General features: G+C 53.3%; 2 protein-coding genes and 1 long non-coding RNA gene across 4 annotated transcripts; 2 read left to right on the top strand and 1 right to left on the bottom strand.

The window, feature by feature from the left end:
• Positions 1-1476: 1476 nt before the first annotated feature.
• CCT3 (chaperonin containing TCP1 subunit 3) lies at positions 1477-10913 on the bottom strand. The gene is made up of 14 exons (XM_005495319.3): positions 10759-10913; positions 8370-8431; positions 7813-7863; positions 7668-7730; positions 6981-7077; positions 6513-6630; positions 6142-6328; positions 5653-5802; positions 5093-5225; positions 4550-4631; positions 4254-4434; positions 3186-3431; positions 2484-2615; positions 1477-1810 (listed from the first exon to the last, which is right to left on the bottom strand). The coding sequence occupies exons 1-14, from the start codon at positions 10787-10789 to the stop codon at positions 1706-1708; spliced, it is 1638 nt and encodes a 545-aa protein (XP_005495376.1). The 5' UTR covers positions 10790-10913; the 3' UTR covers positions 1477-1705.
• LOC141725468 (uncharacterized) lies at positions 10899-11379 on the top strand. The gene is made up of 2 exons (XR_012577311.1): positions 10899-11023; positions 11101-11379. It is a non-coding gene; the product is annotated as an uncharacterized LOC141725468 (long non-coding RNA).
• Positions 11380-11771: 392 nt separating this feature from the next.
• LOC102069259 (cilia- and flagella-associated protein 45) lies at positions 11772-16661 on the top strand. Of its 2 annotated transcripts, XM_074529434.1 has the most exons (11): positions 11772-12071; positions 12285-12412; positions 12732-12873; positions 13230-13400; positions 13526-13704; positions 13839-13968; positions 14205-14351; positions 14830-14943; positions 15147-15340; positions 15494-15718; positions 16451-16661. In XM_074529434.1, the coding sequence occupies exons 1-11, from the start codon at positions 11805-11807 to the stop codon at positions 16527-16529; spliced, it is 1776 nt and encodes a 591-aa protein (XP_074385535.1). In that variant the 5' UTR covers positions 11772-11804; the 3' UTR covers positions 16530-16661. The 2 variants fall into 2 exon arrangements, with proteins under 2 accessions (XP_074385535.1, XP_074385534.1); XM_074529433.1 differs by having other exon boundaries at positions 11772-12412.
• The last annotated feature ends 1797 nt before the right edge of the window (positions 16662-18458 follow it).

Below are 18458 nucleotides of genomic sequence, written 5' to 3'. Positions count from 1 at the left end.
TCCTGGGCTTACCCAGCCCGTCCCAAACCTTGTGTCTTGGTTTGGAGAAAATTCTAGGAGAAATATGCTTTAAAATGATTGTTTTTGTCAAAAAAGAGGGCTTCAGGAATTCCTCTTTTTTCTGCCAGTGAGAGAAATGGATACCAGGGGATGAAAGTGAAAAAACCCGTATTTATTAACAGAAAAAACAGAAATTACAACAAAAAATACAAGGGAAAAACATTTTGAAACTTACACCCCACCTCCCTGTGTGGCTGAGAGGCAGAGGTAGTGTCTGCCCTTTTTTCTCTATGAGGACAGAGCAGAAAAGGGTTCATAGAAGCTGGAGCTGGAACCTGTTGGATTTCTGGAGAGGGTCTTCTGGCAGCGGCTGAAGATTTGATTTTAATTTCCTTTCTTGTGTTGGTTCAGCTCCTCCGAGGCCTCGGGTTCGGGGCGGTCCCGGTCCCGCCGGCTCCCCCGAGCGGCCGAAAAAGAAAAAAGCAAGCGGGAATAGCTCAGAAAAATAACAAAGCGCCGAGAGGATTCCCGGTACAGCCTCCAGGCAGGGGAAGGCCAGGGAAAAAACACTTTTGCTTCACTTTAGCAGCAAAAAACGCCAACCCAGTCCAACAAAAGGAACGATGTGGTCTCGGTCCACCCGGAGCACCCAGAGAGGAGCTTGAACAGAGCCCACTTAGGGCTCAAGGCTCCCCACCCCACCTCTGGCTCCATCTTAAAGCTGCAGCATTTGTTTTCTGGGCATAAAGCTGAGATAAGGGAATAAAGCATCATCATAAAATCACCCTGTGACACATTGGTTGCACCACTGTGCTCTCAAAGCAAGATTATCTGCAGAGTGCAGTGAGAGTAAATCTCTTCTGCCAGGCTCACAACGGGGGTTTCTTCTTCCTCTTGTAGAATCAGAGTAAAGTGATAATGGATTAACAGGGTAACAGATTGCTTTTGTTTGGAAGGGACCTTAAAGACTGTCCAGGTCCAACCCCCTTCCACTAGACCAGGTTGCTCTAAGTCTTCTCCCAAGCAGGCCTTAAACACTGCCAGGAATAGGGCAGCCCCAGCTTCTCTCAGCCTATGTCAGTGCCTCACCCTCTGCACAGGGAGTTCCTTCCCAGTATCTCATTCTCTGGCCCCACGCCGGAGCTGGAGGAAGCTCTAACAAGGGGGTGGCTCTAGAACAGAGCAGAGGGGCAGAATCCCCCCCTCACACGCTGCCCACGCTGTTGGAGATGAGCCCAGGACAGTTTTGGCTTTCTGGGCTCCCAGTGCTCGTTGCCACAGCTTGCTGAGCTTCTTGTCTTTGTCCCATTCCCCCACTCCTTCCCAGGGCTGCTCTCCATCCATCCTCCCCAGTCTGTTTGTGTTTTGGGGTGCCCCAATGCAGGTGCAGCACCTGCCCTTGGCCTGGCTGAACCTCCCGGGCTTGGCACGGACCCCCTGCCCAGCCTGTCCCAGCACAAGGATTGAAGACAGAAACAGCCTGAAACAATGTATTTATTTTGAGGTGAAGAGAATTCTCAGTCAGTAACCCTCACCCCACAAGCAGTGCAGTGTTGCCACTGCCTTTTCCCCCTGCCCAGGGTATTTTCCATCCCTCCTGGACTTTAAACAAACTTTTCCAGGCTCAGCCTTGAGGCCACTGCATTGAGCTCCTCCCCATGCCAAGGTCAAGGCAGTTGGTTCTCTCCTGGGAAGACTCAACCTCTCACTCCTGGGCTGTCTCTGGTGCTGCAGACTGCTTGCTTTGGTTGTCACCCTTCTTTTTGTGCCCCGAAACGATGTCATCAATACGGAGGAGGAGGACTGCAGTCTGCAGAGAAACCCCAAACCCAGGGCTCATTTAGAACTCATGACAAAAAACAAAACCCAACCTGCCCAGCTTTCACACCACACAATCATCAGCCTGGGCTGAAATGGCTCTTTCAGCACAGGAAAGGGGAAGGTGTCTCACAGGCTCATAGGAGCAGCAAGGGGCTGCTCTCCCACCACCATGGAAACAAGGACACATTTATTCTTGTTGACTGATACAGAAGGGACACAGTATCCCTAGACAAACAGCCTTTGATCCAACACCAGCAAGGTAAGGGCAGGATCTGTAGCGAGAAGGGCAGCTGAGACATGGCAGCCCCAGCCAGGCAGAGGGACAAAGCTCCCACCACCACTGCTGATTCCAGCATGTTGCTGGCACAGGATTGCTCAGGCACAGCTCTGTCTGGCACTGGAAGCAGTGAGAGCACTCTGCACTGTTTACAGGAAAAGGTGGGATGAAATATGATGAAATTCAGCTGCAGGATCAAAAGTCCTGGGAAAGCCTGAGGCTGGGCTTCCACATCCCTCATTATCCCACCTCCAGCAATGAGTTCAGACACACCAGCATGCCCTGCATGGGCGTGATGCCCACCCAAACACCCCAGCATGCAGGCAAGGATGTCCTCATGTCCCAGATAATACCCACAGAGACTCAAGTTTCCACCTCTCCTTACCTCCACAGCTGTTTTGTAGGTCTGAAGTTTGACAGCCAAGGGCTCCCAGATCCCCAGCTCCTTCATGTCAACCAGGGCTCCGGTCTCCCCATTCACCCCCCATGTCTGGCTGCCTTCCTGAGTGTGCTTGGCCTGGAAGCAGAAGGACAGTGTGGGCGAGATAGCAATTTCCCTTCCGGAGTCTCAAACTGACTACGTGTCACAGACATGTTTTATGAAAAATCCTTTTCTTAGGATTCTTTCTCCTGAGAAGCTGAGAGGCCTTAGAAATGAAAGGTAAACAATGATTATCTGCTGCTGTGGAATGCAACAGGTGGATCTGTGATTGGTCTCATGTGGTTGTTTTTAATTAATGGCCAATCACAGTCACAGGATTTTATTATCATTCCATTACTTTTCCTTTCAAGCCTTCTGATGAAATCCTTTCTTCTATTCTTTTAGTATAGTTTTAATATAATATATATCATAAAATAATAAATCATCCTTCTGAAACATGGAGTCAAGATTCTCATCTCTTCCGTTGTCCTGGAACCCCTGTGAACCCCACCACAACTACGGCCTGAGGAAACTGTAACAGATCATGAGAATATTCTTGCTTTTGGAGTTTATACAAGAACATGTTACTGATAGCACAACAAGGGCACTGTTCTGAACTGGTGAAGCAGGAAAGGGCTGAGTCTCGCCTGGTGGCACATTCCTTACCCTGAGTGAAGTCAGAACACGGATTGTACTGGCGCCGCAGTTCTGGATCAGCGTGCGAGGAATGACCTCCAGGGCCTGGGCCACTGCACGGTAGGGCCACTGCTCCACTCCTGTCATGCCCTTGGACTTCTCTGTCAGTGCATGGGCCACGGCCATTTCAGTGGCTCCCCCACCGGGCACCAGCTGAGGATCCATGAGGACATTGCGGCACACCTGCATGGCATCCTGCAGGTTGCGCTCCACCTCCTGCAACGGGGACACAATCACAACATTTTTGAGGCTGGAAAGCTCTCTAACGTAATCAAGTCCAAGCATTCCCCCCAGCACTGCCAAGGCCACCACCAACCCAAGTCCCAAGGTGCCACATCCATACATTTGCTAAATCCATCCAGGGATGGTGACTCCAGTACTGTCCTGAGCACCCTGTGCCAGGGTCTGACCACACTTTCCATGAGGAAATTTCCCCCAATATCCACTCTAAACCTCTTGCCCTGTAACTTGTTTCTAGGGTGAAGAGCCTGACCCCCAGTGGGCTAGACCCTTCTGTCAGGTAGTACTAAACTGTTGGGAATTTAGCTGACTAGAGACTGGAAAAGTACAAAGCCGTGGCTAATTCCAAATCCTGCACCTGCAAGATAGTGTGTCCTTGGGCCTAGCTGAGTATGATAAAGAAATGGACAGCGAGACGTGAGAAGTAGAGAAGGTAGGCCCAAAGGAATGAGGAAGAGTTAATGGTATAGTTTAACCAATAGATTGCTTGGCTTACAGAATATTCATAAGCTTATTATTTGCTGTATAAGTGTTTGATGCTTTCTTCAATAAACTGGACCTGTGATGAACCATCTGGTGTCCTGGTCCCCTTCCTTCGACACTAAACAGGGAGCAATAAGGTCCTTGCTGAGCCCCCCCAGCTCCTCCTTGTGCTCCAGACCCTTCCTCACTCCACTGCCCTTCTCATTATTACCTGGAGCACCACACCAGCTGAAAGCCCAGCCCACAGTCTGCTGGCCACGACTCACCACGAAGGTGGCTGGCACAGGAGGTGAAGCAGCCCACGCACTCACTCACCGCTAGGATTTCCTTGCTGGCTCCCCTCAGGATGATGGTGCAAGCTTTAGGATCTTTGCAATCAGTGATGAAAGCAAAATACTCATCTCCTATTTTTTTCACTTCAAAGAGCCTGGCACCGGTTCCCACATCCTCCTCTCGGAGCTCATCGGTGCGACTGACGATGCGAGCCCCACAGGCCCTGGCACAGCAAAGCACAGCATCAGACACTCAAAATCAGAGCTGAGAGAGTGAGAGCACAACAATTCCGTGTCAGGCACAGTGGGAAGGGGCTCCAGACAGGAGCCAACACCCACCTGGCAATCCGGTTGTTGTCAGTTTTCCTCACCCTGCGGATGGCGGTGATGTTGGCTCTCATCAGGTAGTGCTGGGCCAGGTCTGAAACAAGGTTTGTGGAATTTCAGTAACGAATCAGCAATGTCATGTCAAATGTCATCTGTTTATCAGTTATCAACCCAGCTATTTTAACTCCAGTCTTTGAAGCAAAAAGGGTTATACAGGAGAAAAGCACCCAAATGTAGCTTTTAAAACCAGGCTGCAATGCAAAATGGTAGCACAGCTCTCCAGGGGTTAAGACTCAGCTTCACTTGTATTTTGGTATCTTTCCCAAATGCTGGAAAAGCAAAATATTATTGTAGGAGGCTACTTCCACAAAGCAACATCAAGGATGAACTTCAATGCCCTATTTGCTGGTGTACACCAGGTTTGGGAGGAGTTGTATTAGTTTGCTGTTGTGTTTTTAGTTTTGGTTGGGTTTTTTCTAAGTTCCTGAGCAGTGCATTTAACACAATGAACCTCACTGAGATGAATTCAACACCAAGGATCACGTGTGCCATTACCAGAAACTCCTTTTTCTGTGATGACCAGATCTGGCTTGACTCTTATCAGATCCTCACACATCTGCTGAATGTACTCTTCCTCCATCTGCAGGATTCGGGCAAAGTCTTCCTCCCTAGTAATTTCAATGTCAGTCTGTACAAAAGAGGTGTAAACAGTTTAGGTGTTAATTCCAACCTTCACAGTATTAGACACACCTTCCCCAGCTTCAAGCAGCTCAACTCCTCCAGTACAACCAGGGAAAGAGTCAGGGATGAAAACCAGTGATCAAATAAACTGTGACACTGTGCCAGTTGAGCATTAAGCTTATTTCAAGCTCAGAAATATTTCTTTTGCTCTTGACCAGCACTCAGATACACAAATCACTGTAGCTGCTTCAATGAGTCAAAATGCTGTAGCCTCACTCCTATTTTTCTAGAGCCCACAGCAGAATTAGCCCCCACATTCAACAGACTTCTGAAAGGTAGAACACAGAAAGCCTTTCCCCACCTGCAGTTTTAAAAATCCATCTGCATTTGTTTGTTTTACTCATTCTAAATCAAGACCTGCAGATGTCTCTTACCTGGCTCTCTCCTTTCTTGTACTCCAGTGAGCAATCCAGAAGGACGATGCGCGGATTCTTAATAAGGCGACGCATTCTGGGATGGGTCACGTCTTTATTCACCATAATTCCACGCAAAACACACGAGTCTTCACTAAACCCACCTGGGATCTGACAGAAACAAAGATTTAGATTTAAAGTGGGAAGCCACGAAAGAACTTAAGAATTTTTAAACATTCTACTCTCTGACAACATGTTTCATTTTCCATCTTCCAAATTCAACTGAAATTTTATTTTTGACAGGTACTCTTTAAAAAAAAGAGTTGAAATAGCAGCCCGTGTTGGCATTGTAAAGGAGCATGGCTCACAACACTGACTGAAATGTCTTCAAGGATTATGTCTGCAGACTGCAGAGAAGTAAAACAAAATTCTTCCCAACACACCCTACAATAAACTAGTTCAGACCAAGAAAGGAGCACGAGGATAAGAAACAGTTCAGGACAAACTCACCTTTTCTACTTTTGCATATTTTTTAATATCGATTTCTTTTCTGCCATTTTCTTCAAACTCCACAGTCTTAACAGCATCAAGAGCAATGCTGCAGGCCAAGTCAGACCAGCGGTTTATTGCCTTGGTGTTTATTGCACTCTTAATTATTTTAAGCATCATCTCTTTGTTGTTCACATCCACTGGAGTTCTGAGATAAAGGAAAAACCAAAGAGCAAACTGAGTGTTAATTCCAAGCAACAATCTAACCCTTCTGACTCCCTCTCCAGCTTTGCTAAGTTGTGTTTGAGTGACACAAATGCCTGAAGGAGCAGCTCAAAGCAGTACAGGAAGTTCACATCCCTCCTCTCTAACTTCCACCAGCCCATACTCACCCAATTTTCTTCAGAATACTGATCATGTCATCCAGAGCCTTACGATAAGCCCAGATGATCACAGTTGGGTGCATCTGCTGCTCAAGAAAGTGTTCAGCAACAGAGAGCATCTCTCCAGCTAAAAAAAAAATTAAATAAATCAAAATTCTCCAAGCTATTAGGACAATCAACAGTCAAGAAAGGAGAGCACATACCAGAATAAAAAAATGTCCTCTATCCACACAGACAGCTTTAACATCACCTATACCTTTCTTTACACTTAACTGTGGTTATCATGGGGAAAAAACAACTTTCCAAAGTGTGGAGCTGATCACCTTTGAGTGTCATCAACCTAGCATGCTCTTGCACAGTAAAAACCCCCTCTCCATTTCAAGATTAGTAAATAATTAGGATGTGTCTCATCATGGGCTCTGCTTACAAAAAAGGGTGAACTTTAGCCTATTAAAGTGTTTGAGTCTGTCTCCTTACCAAGAATAATGACAGATGTGGTCCCATCTCCAACTTCTTCGTCCTGAGTGCGGCTGATCTCTATCATCGATTTTGCAGCTGGATGCTGGACTTGAATCTAGGTAGGAGCAAGGATGGGGCATGGATTTGTCCCAGAATATTAAAGCAGAAATGGCTCGTGTCACTCAATGGAACAAATACCACACCTTTAATACAATCAAAGCCATTCGGTCCAACAACAGCAAGGCTTTTTCTTCCCTTTTGAGACCAAAACCAAGCCCTTGTATTTGACAGGATTGTGTCTCTTCACTGTTCTTCAGGCATTTCAGTTTTTAGGATGTTCTTTTAACAGCTCTTGCACCAGACACACAATAATGATTTCTAGCTCTCATCATGTGGCATTGTGAACACCATCTACTCAAAAAGTCTCAATGCAGTTTATAATAGCTCAAATTACCAAAGAATTTGCATCAGTATTGTAAATACTCCATGAAAATCTCCCACTTCAGGATCAAACCTACACTTCTGTAGAGCAAGAATACCTGCTGGTATTTCATTTCTCACCAGTGAGAACCTTTCCTGGAGCAGCTGGTCAGCCCTTGCTGGCTCTCAGGACAGGTGGGGAGATCACATAGCCCCACTGTCACCCAAAATTCAGGCACACACTGACTTAATGTTAAGCAAGAAAATCCTTTAGGAGAAACTTACTTCTCTAAGAATAGCATTGCCATCATTGGTCATCACAATTCCACCCATGGGGTCCAAAAGCATCTGTAACCACAAGAGAACCAACACTTGACTGCTCTGTCCCACATGTGTGTCACTTCTAATCAGCTGCAGGACAAGTTCTTACCTTCATCATTGCTCTCGGTCCCAAACATGTTCGGATAATGTCAGCAATAGTCTGGGAGGAATCAAAGAAATGAGGTAAAATACAGGAGGGCATCAAAAAGTCTAAAAAAAACCCCACAGTGAAATCAGCAGCCCCTGCAAAATTGAAGTCATCCAACAACTCTGCTGTGGAGTTGATTGAGTTGTTGAGATATGGGTTAAGAATTGTATGGAAATGAGAATATGGGGATTATCAACACAATGGAACCACTCTAAATTATTATCTCAGTCAGATGTCAAAATTAAGAGACTTTCAGACTTTGCAGAGAAAAGGGGCTTGGTTGGCTAAATCCCTCCATGGTTATTTATAGGGTAACCCATTACATGAACAATGCAGATATTTTGGTTTGATACAGAATTTTTATGTAATAGTACAGAAATCTTCTGCTAACATAGAAAATTATTTTCTATGTTGCTTCTTCTTCTACTCTACATTAATATCAAATAGAGAAAATATGTTCCACATTCAGTTTTCTCTCTGAAATATATGAATACACACACTGCCTGAGAATTTGGTACCTTTGCAGCAGTGATGTTTCCTGTCTGGACTTTTCTTCCAGACTCACGTTTTGTATTCTGACCTAAAGAATACAGAAAAAATAATATTAATCAAGTACAAAACATCAAGGATGCAGTCACCTCTCAGTCACACATTCAACACGTGACCAGATTGAAATTCAGAGTTTACAATACAAATACTGCAGTCATGATGAGAATTACATTGATAGAAAACTGTCAGTGAAAACCAACATTCCCTGTAACAGAACTCCCTGTTAGCATCCTGAGACAAAGCTTTGCAACCCCAAAACAGAACATATTACCCCAGAAAATCAAACTGCAGTGACTCACTAGATCTGCCAGCTCTCACAAAGCTGAGGAGCTGCTGTTGTACCAAAGTGCTCAGTCAAGAAAAGTTACAGAGGTTCATGTACAGTAAGCAGAACTGAGTGATCTGAAGTTAATCCTTCGATGTCACTTTGGCACATGAGGGTGAGGAGCAGCTGGAGTTCACAACCTCAGCTAGAGAGCAGCTATCAACAAACTCAGCCCTGGGGCATATTTGGGCTCAGGGATGCTTTTCTGCTATTGCAAGCCTGGCCCGAGCATGCCCAGATTTATTCAGGAGCAGATGCACATGCACAGACAGGTGTAAGACAGAACAAAAGGAAACAGCAGCAAGAGCAGCACCACATCTCAGGCAAGCAGTCTCAGAAAAGGAGTGGTGGGCTACGACAGTCTATTGCTGCCTCTTGGGTTAACAGAGAACAGAATGGATGCAGTAGAGAATGAGATACCCAAACAGAAAAAACCCCAAAACTCTGGGAATACCTTATGTTGGTGGAAGGTGAGAGAATCACAGAATGGTTTGGGCTGGAGTGGACCTTAAAGACTATCTCATTCCAAAACCCTTTCATGGGCAGGGACACCTACTAGAGTAAAGCTCCAAGCTCTGTTCAACCTGGCCTTGGACATTTCCAGGCATGGGGAAGCCACATCTTCTCTGAGCAATGTGTGCCAAGGCCCTACCACTGTCACAAGGAAGAATTTCTTCCCACTGTCCCACGTAATCCTGCCCTCTGGCAGTGGGAAACCATCCCCTCCTATCCTATCACTACCTGCCTTTGCCTCAAGTCCCTTTCCAGCCCCTTCGGAGCTCCTTTAGGCCCTGGAAGGGGCTCTGAGGTCTCCCTGGAGCTTTTACTTCTGCAGGCTCAACATCCCCAGCTCTCCCAGCCGGTGTCCAGAGCAGAGGGGCTGCAGCCCCTGGATCATCTCTGTGGCCTCCTCTGGACGGACTCCCCAAGAACTGGGGTTCACATGGGGTTCAGACGGGGCAGGACAAAGCAACGTGGCTGAGAAAGATGTGAGGACAGCGGGAAGCACGGAACGCTGCCAGAAAAGGTCTGAGGGCAGCGGGCTCCGGGATGTCCCGCGCAGGGCACGGCAGAAGCTGTGCTGTGGGCAGGGAGCTGTGAGGGGGAGCTGGGGGCGGCAGCGATTCCCGGAGGGGCTGCAGCCCTTGGAGCCTCTCCGTGGAGTCCTCTAGACACGCTCCAGCAGCTCTCAAGAACTGGGGTTTAGACAGGGCAACACAAAGAAAGACGCGAGGACAGCCGAGAGCACGGAACTCTGCCAGAAAAGGTCTGAGGGCAGCGGGGCTCTGGGATCTTGCTCCTGCCGGCACAGGATCCCAGGGGCCGTGGGCAGGGAGCTGCCAGGGGGAGCTCGGGCCGCGCCGAGCGGCAGCGATTCCCGGAGGGGCTGCAGCCCTTGGAGCCTCTCCGTGGAGTCCTCTAGACACGCTCCAGCAGCTCCGGAGACCCAAGAGCTGGATCCCCGGCAGGGCAGGCGGGCCCGGCCGGAACGGGCCGTGAAAGGGAGCCCGGCCATGAGGAGCCGCAACATGGCGGCACGGCGGGGCGGGGGTCCGGACCGGCCATCCCCGCGCCCTCCGCCCGGCAGTGCGGGCCGGGCCCGCTCTATTGTTAGAGCGTCTAAACGCCGGCATTTACCTTCTATTCTACAAGCACGCCAGCTAACTCCCGTTGCTAATGCCATCCTCCACCTACACAACCAAATCGGTGCATTACAGTTCCCAATATTTAAACTCTCACATCGCACATTAAACCTAGTCGCAAGCCTAGCCCTACTCCTAGCCTTCATAGTTAAAGCCCCCCAATACGGTTTACACCTATGACTCCTGAAAGCCCACGGAGAAGCCCCCATTGCCGGCTCCATGCTACTACCTGCCCTACTCCTAAAGCTCGGAGGCTAGGGTATCATACGAATCACTATCCTAATAAACCCAGCATCAAATAACCTCCACTACCCCTTCACCACCCTAGCTATGAGGTGCACTAATAAATAACCAGCGCTCTCTGCGCACGACAAACTGATCGGAACTTACTGAGAACCAGGACGGGGCGCGGGCCCATCATCGCGGCGGAACCTTCTGGAGCCTCGCGGAGCCACCACACCACCCCCCCCCCGCCGCCGTCAATGGCGCGCTCGGCTGGGAAGTGACGCTGAGCGCAGGGGGCGGAGAGCCCGCCGCACCCAAGGCCGAACGGAGGGGAGGAACGGAACCCTGCACAGCCCCGGAGGAGAAGCGGCGGGTCTCGCGGGGTTGGGCGCGGAGTGAACGTTTCGCTGCCGCCTCCCCGTTGCATGCGGTAGGTAGCGGGTCCGAGATGTCACGGCGAACTCGACTCGTAGAGGCAGAGCTCAGCGAGCCCCCCTCGCTCAGCAGGGTGGTCTCGCCCAGCCCGCCCTGCAGGAGCCCAGCGGAAGGACGGAGGGTGAGGCGGTCCCGCCTGTCCGACCGCGCCGGCCGCGCCCGGGACCGCCGGATCCTGTAAGCCCCTCTGGGGCTCTGCCTGCCTTAACCGCCGCCGTGGACCAGCCAGGTGTCCCCCGGCCCCAGTTTTGTCAGGAGCAAAGCACTTTTTTATTATTATTATTTGTCTGGGTGGGTGCGGTGCCGCTGCGCCCATCCCACCGCCCCAATAAACGGATCCTCTTCTTTCCAGGGTTGGATGGTCGTGATTTGGGGCTGGGGGAGGGCTGGGGGCTCCTGATGGATTACAAGGGGGGGACCCTGACTGGGCGTGCAGAGACTCCAGGGCCGGGTGGAGGGGTGGGGCCACAACTGGGGGCGTGGTTTGGGCGGAGTCAGGAGGGACTGGGCGGGGCAATGAGAGGGGCGGGACTGGGGTGGAGGGGCAGAACTGAGCTGAGGGGCGGGGCTCAAAAGGGAGTGGCAAAGGGAAGGGGTGGGGCTTATGGGGAGTGGCGGGGCCGTCACTGGTGACACTCCGACGTCCCGGGGCGGGGGAAACACAGCTCTCCCAAGCCCCGCCTATTTCAGCATAAGCTCCGCCCCTCCTGCCTGAGGCACCACCCTCAATTCCCCACCCCTGCCCGTCACGCCCTGCGAGCTGTTGGGGCGTTGCCATGGCAACAGTCCGTCCGGACACATCGCGACAGTGGCTTTGGACACGCTGTCCCCGTCGGTTCAGACACATCCCAGCGTCGGTTCCACCACATTGTAACGGTCGGCTCCAGGACAAGAGGAAAAATACCACCGACAGCCCCGGCAGTGGCAGTGGGATGGCAGCTACGACTGCCGGCACAGGATCCCGGTCCCTCCGTGCCCGGGGCTCGTCCCGGAGGTCCCTCCTCGCCCGCCGTCTCCAGCTTTCACCGCCGGGATTTCAGTCCGTCCGTCCCGATGGCTCCCCAGACCCCCACACCCTGCAGGATGTCCAGCTCCTCCCGCTGATCCCCAGCCCCTCTGTCCCCTCCGGACGTGCCCCCGACACGCCGCGGCCGATCCCGGCAGAGGGCCCAGAGCTCCCGCTGGGATCGCTCGGTGTCCGGGGAGCGCCAGGAGAGGGAAGGGGTTCGGATCCCTCAAACTTTTCTATTCTGCAGGTGACGGGCTCCAGCGACCCTGTGGTGATCTCTGAGGATGTGCCAAAACATCCTCGAGAGCTGCTCTCCTTCAAGCCCAAACTCAAGACCATCCAAGTGGTCACCCAGGACCTGATCCGGGAGCTCATGTAAGGCTGTGCCCCAGACCTGAGGGGTTTTTGGGCCCAGCAGGTGTCAGTGCAGCATCTCAAAATCTCTGGGGAGCAGGGATTGGCAGTTTGCTCTGACCGCCCCTGGGGATCCTGCCCCCGGCATCCCAGCCTAGTGCCATTTTCACCACACTTTCCCTTCCTGCCTCACCCCAAAACAAGAGAGCTGGGTCCCCACGGCTTCCCCAGCACTTCCCACATTGATCTGGCCTGGTTTGTTGGCTGAGTGGGCAGTTCAGGGAGCACAGGGACCTGTTGGGGTCTCTGTGCCACTGAGCTCTCTCCCTGTGCTCCCCAGCATTCCCCAGGAGAAGCCCCAACCGTGTCTCATCATTGGAGAAAAGGAATATGAGAAACTTAAGGAATCAGCTCGAGCCCTGACTGAGGTGGAGCGTTGGGACAGGCTGAAGACTCTGAGAGCCAGACAGGATGCTGCTTTTGTAGGCATTTCCCTTTCTGCTTCCCCCTTTTCCTGCTCCCTAGCAAGCTCTAGGGGTGGTGACTTCAACAAGAGGGTCCCTTTTGTCCCTAATGTTTTGGGGCACAGGGGAGGCTGCAGGGCTCAGGGCTCCATTGAGAGCTGGGCAGCATCCCTGAAATCATGCCCAGCACTGCCAGCCTTCCAAGGGCACGGGGTGTCTGCCCAGAGGTGTGGGGAGGGGTGCCCATGGACATGCCAGGGCCCCAGGAGCCTGACATGTCCCCACTCAGTGTTGGGAACACAGCACCTGAAGTGTGAGCCCTGTGAGCCCTCAGGAAGGTGCCCAGGATTGGGCAGCACTCTCTGTACCCACAGGAAGCCCTGAAAAAGGCCCAGATCGAGGAGCAGAGAAAGGCAGAGCTGGAGGACGAGAGGGACCACGGGAGAGGCGTGGATGAGGAGCTGCAACAGGAGAAGCAGAAGCTGCTGCAGCGAGCGACGAGGATGAGGCTGGAGCAGGAGGAAGGCATGCGGGAACTGAACGCGGTAGGGCCGGCGCTCCCCTCTGTCACCTGGCACTGTTGAATCTCCCCTGCTCCTTGTGCTCCCAGGCTCTTCCTCCCCTGGCCCTCCCTGCTCCCTGTGTCCACAGACACCTCTTGTCCCCTCAGCTGTTCCTCAGTGCCAAGTGCAACATGATCTGGGACAAGCAAGTCCTGGAGAAGCAGATGATCCTCAAGGAACTGGCAGAGGAAGAGAAGCGCCTGGACAAGATGATGGAAATGGAGCGGGAGAAGGGCATGGAGGTCCAGGAGGAGCTGGAGCGCCAGAGGAAGCAGGAGCTGATGAGGTGAGCAGGAGGCTCCCTCTTCCCCATGGAGGCATCTGGCCCATTCCAACCACACCAGCCCTGTCCATGCCAGCATGCCCATGATGGGGAGCAGGATGGAGCCACAGGAAACCCTTCTACTCTTGTATTCCCAGAGCCCGGCAGGGCATTGTGAAACAGATGGAGCAGAATGCAGAGGAGCGGGCATTGAGGGCTGAGGAGCTGTACCAGGAGGGCCAGAGGCAGCTGGAGCGACTGGAGCAGATGAAAAAGGAGGATCGGAAGGTGGGAGCAGGGAACAGGGGGTGCAGGGAGGTTTCCACCTGGCTGGAAATAGATTGGCAGAGCTGGATCAGCCACACTCAGGGAGTGGGGACAGCAGCCAGCAGGATCAGAGCTCTGGTCCCTTGGGAATGTTGTGAAATTCCAGGGAGATGGCCCAAAGCTTCCCTGCCCTGGGTGAGGAGGAGGAGGAAGGAGCACTCAGCTTGGTGGTCTCCAACCCTGCATGGCATTTCCAGGCCTGGGAGCAGAAACAGGAGCGACTAAAGCAAATCCATGCTGATATTAAACGTTTCAACATGGAGAGCCAGAGGCTGAAGGATCAACAGCGGGAGCAGGAGAGGCTGGAGGACGAGCGGGTGCTGGAGCAGCAGCGGCAGAAGGCTGTAAGAGCAGTGGGCTCCTGGTGGGGTGGGCAGGGGCTGCAGGAGCTGTCCTGGGGCTCTGTCCCATCCCAGGCTCTGTTCCATCCTGGGGCTCTGTCCCATCCTGGAGTTCTGTCCCACACCAGGGGGCTCTGTCGCATCCTGGGGCTCTGTCCCCTCTTGGAGTTCTGTCCCACACCATAGGGCTCTGTCCCACACCATGGGGCTCTGTCCCACCCTCGGGCTCTGTCCTACCCTTGGGCTCTGTCCCACCCTGGGGCTCTGTCCTATCCTGGGGCTCTGTCCCATCCTGGAGCTCTGTCCCACCCCAGGGCTCTATCCCACACGATGGGGCTCTGTCCCACCCTAGGGCTTTGTCCCACCCCTGAGACTCTGTCTTATCCTGGGGCTGTGTCCTATCCCGGGGCTCTGTCCCACACCATGGGGCTCTGTCCAACCCCAGGGCTCTGTCCCATCCCTGGGGCTCTGTCCTCCATAGGAGCATGAGGCCGCCTTGGAGGCAGAGCAGCACCAACTGCGCCTGGAGAAGGAGAAGGAGCTGGCTCGGCTCAGGGCCACACAGGAGCGGGCCCAGGCCTGGCAGGCAGAGCAGGTGAGTGGCCCAGGAACAGGTGATGTGCTCCGCTGCCACCGTCCCTGTCCCCAGACTGGTGAAGGGGCAGCACCCCTGGATGTGGGGGATGTGTAGGACCAGCCCCTGGAACCAGGATATGTCCTGGAGCAGAGCCAAAGCCACGGCCAAGGGCTTCCAAAGGTGCCCTGAGGGAAGCTCAGCACTGTCCCCTATTTGGGCAGGATGCTCTGAGAGCCAAGAGGAGCCAAGAGGTCGCAGACCGGGAATGGCGGCGGCGGGAGCTGGAGAAGGCGCGGAAGAAGGCCGAGCTGGAGCAGCAGCTGAAGCAGGACCGGCTGGAGCAGGTGGCCCAGAAGGAGCGGTACCTGGCCATGCAGGTGCAGCAGGACCACCGGGAATTCCAGAGGATGCTCAGGTAAGGCACACAGGACCGAGGCACGGCTGAGGTGGTGGCCAGGGGGCTCTCAGTTCCAGCTAGTGGCTCTAGGAGCTCCAGTGCCAGCCCAGGTGCTGTGCCAGGTGTGAGGGGCTGTGACAGGGTCCCTGAGCCAGCCCAACTCTCCCACAGGGCCCATCAGGAGCAGCTGGAGCGGGAGAAGCTGGAGCAGGAGCAGAGGGAGCTCTGGCAGCGCGGCCATGCCGAAGATCTCCGGCGGCAGATCCAGGAGCTGCAGCAGCAGCGGCAGCGGGAGCGGGCGGCCAGCATTGAGGAGGGCCGGCGGCTGCAGCAGGAGATCCAGCAGCACAGCCAGCGCCTCGCTCGTTTCAGACAGCAGAAGCTGCAGGAGTTCAGGTCAGTGCTGCTTTCAGGGCTCCTTCCTGGTGTCCCAGCTGGACCACCCAGCTCCTGCATCCTCAGCAAACGGGACCATCCTGTGGGGTCCCAGATCCATCAGGAGCCTCGTTATAAATGATCAAATCGAGAGCCAAATTGAAAAGAAAATTTAGCAATGATTTATTAAATTGTCAGCGAAGCAGAATTTTGATCGGGGAAAAAAACCACCACAGCCAAGGGAGTGTTGAGCCGGGGTTTGGTGCTGGGTGAACACCTCTGGGTGTCAGAGTCTCCCCTGTTCACAGAAGTGAGCTCTTATACAGTTTATTCCACCTGAGGCAGAAATCACTGAATGTTCCTTTGTGTCCCTTCACATGCAGAATCGGGGCTACACATGTGCAGGGTTAGACAAAAGTCTGGTTCCAGGTGTCTAGATGTTGTCAGAGCACTCCACATTCACAAGTAACAGGGAGGTGCTGGTAGTAGATACTATCTTCAAGGTGCAGATCACTCTTGAGTAGCCCAGACACTCCAGGGAAGTCAGTGATCATGGCCCAGGAAGGTTCCATTTTACGTTTACAAACTCAATATTTTCTTTACATAGTCTGGGAACTAATTGAATGAAAATAAGACTCTGCTCCCAGCTGGGGTGGTCAAAAGACATAGCTTGGATTTTACAATATTTTATACATTAATAGCATGAATCATCTCTACCATATACTACAGCCTGATGGATTCTTTCCTTTGCAGAGCCACTGGAATTCCTGACAAATATTTTGCCCAGGTGGAGCGCAGGGCGCGGAGCCGAGCCAGCAGAGCCCCCTCCTAGGCCCAGCCCCAGCAGGAATTTATTGGGGGCTTTGCGAGGAAATCGTTCCTTGTGTGACCCTTTGGACTCTGAACCTTGTTGCTGTTGGTTTTGTTCTCTGGTTGCTGTTTCAGGAAATTGTTCTTCACTCAGCCCATTGGGATCTTTGTGCCTCCACTGGGAGGGAAAGGGGCAGCATCCCCTGGTTTTAGTGGCAGCCCAGAACTGGAGAATCCCATTCCTAAAGCTCGACAAAGCTGAACAAACACCATCGCTGCCAGTTTAACCAAAAAGCTGCATTTTGGACTAAATAAGAAGGAAATAGGTCCTGTGCCCCCTGGAATAGGGAGGAGCCAGGGAAGCCATGGGTGTACTGGGAGCACTGGGAGGGGGAAAGGGGAGCACTGGGTGCCCTGTGCAGCCCCCCTGACTCGTGGTCATCACCCCAGGCAGGATGGGCCACCATGGGAGCCATGGAATGGGGACTCCCACCGTCCCCCATTGTCACAGCACCTTCCCATGGATGTCACTGGTGTCCTGCAGTCGCCCATGTGGTCCTGGCAGCTCTGTGTGGGTCACCTGGGAGTCCTTGGGGGGGACAGTAAAGACACCTGGCTTGGGGTGACACACATGGGTGACATGTCCATGTCCCCACCCATCCTCCATACTCACCCCCTGACCCCTCATGTCCAGCCCCTCCCCCACCTGCAGGGGATAAGGGGGTTCTGGAGGGCCCTGTGGGGATAAGGGGGGGTCTGAGGGGTATCTGGGGAGGGGGTCAGGCAGAGCCATGGCTGGAGCTCCCCACTGACCTGTCCTGGGATTTCCTGAGAGCTGCAAGAAAAAGAGGATGGGGTGATAATTGGGTGCCCTGGGCCCCAACCCAACCTGGGACCTTTAAATGCCCACTGGACCCCTGAGTCCCCAACAGACACTGATTTCTACTGGACTGCCAGGCCCCTGCACCCCAAAGCACCCCTGAGGAGCCCCAGACCACCTGAGCCACCCAGGTACTCCAACCCCTTCCCCAGGCACCCCGAACCCCTGAGCACCCCTCAAGCCTCAAGGAACCCCAAGAATAGAATGCAGGGAAGAACCAAACTGCTCCAGGATCACTGGAGGGCTCTCAACATCCCTGCACAACTCTCCAATACCTCCCAAAAAGCCCCCAAAAATCCCAGTGTCACCCAAATATTCCTCAAGGCCCTTCCTGGGACAGCCCAGGACCCTCCAAAAGGCCCCCAAACCTGTGAGCATCCCAAGCAAAGGTCACTGGGGGCTCAGCTTCCTCCAGCTCAGGGGCTTTGGGTGATGCCCCAGCTGCCCCTCCAGTGCGTGGGGCGTCCCCCGATTCCTGTAGGACCTTGCCTCCCCCCCCCATTGTCACCCACCCCAGCGGTGCCACCAGTGACAGTCCCCGATGACAGCCAGGAGCAGGAGCAGGAACAGGAGGGTCCTGCCGACATTCACAGCAACTGCTGGGAATAGAGGGGGGCACACTGAAGTGACCCTGAACCCTGGGGGTCCTGAACACCCTGGTGACCCTGTGTGACCCCACCTGTGACCCAGGGTGAGCCAGGTGTCACCTCCAGGGCCAGCTCAGGGCTGAGTGCCTGGAACATGCGGTGCCCGTCCTGTCCCAGCTGGTTGGTGGCCATGCACTGGTAGGTGCCCAAATGTCCCAAGCTGATGTCCCTGAGCTCCAGGAGGGGACCCCGGGCCACCTCCTGCCCGTTGTGCAGCCAGGTGAAGGTGACAGGGGCTGAGCCCACCTGCACTGAGCAGTGCAGGGTCACGTTGTCACCTGCATGCACCTGATGTGACAGGGGACTGGGAGTGATGGTGGCATTGGCCATGGGCACTGTGGGGACACAGACAGGGCTGGCACTGGGCAAGGTGGGATGGGGGTGCTGTGAGTGGGGTCACCCCCATCCTGAGGGTCCCGCTCAC

The sequence above is a fragment of the Zonotrichia albicollis genome, chromosome 30 (genome assembly GCF_047830755.1).
Source record: "Zonotrichia albicollis isolate bZonAlb1 chromosome 30, bZonAlb1.hap1, whole genome shotgun sequence".
NCBI classification, from domain to species: Eukaryota; Metazoa; Chordata; class Aves; order Passeriformes; family Passerellidae; genus Zonotrichia; species Zonotrichia albicollis.
The sequence above is the reverse complement of the archived record's forward strand: the minus strand, read 5'-3'. Positions and strand labels throughout refer to the sequence as shown.

Bases quoted from the DNA above. Each gene is read 5' to 3' on its own strand.
- CCT3 (XM_005495319.3), bottom strand. From the start codon at position 10,789: ATGATGGGCCCGCGCCCCGTCCTGGTTCTCA. The intron at 5,226-5,652 runs GTAAGAGACATC...TCTTTTGTACAG, and splicing joins ACAAGAAAGGAGAGAGCCAG to ACTGACATTGAAATTACTAG. The intron at 3,432-4,253 runs GTGAGTGAGTGC...TCCCCGTTGCAG, and splicing joins CCAGCAAGGAAATCCTAGCG to GAGGTGGAGCGCAACCTGCA.
- LOC102069259 (XM_074529433.1), top strand. From the start codon at position 11,805: ATGGCAACAGTCCGTCCGGACACATCGCGACAGTGGCTTTGGACACGC. The intron at 12,413-12,731 runs GTAAGGCTGTGC...TGTGCTCCCCAG, and splicing joins GACCTGATCCGGGAGCTCAT to CATTCCCCAGGAGAAGCCCC. The intron at 14,352-14,829 runs GTAAGAGCAGTG...TGTCCTCCATAG, and splicing joins AGCAGCAGCGGCAGAAGGCT to GAGCATGAGGCCGCCTTGGA.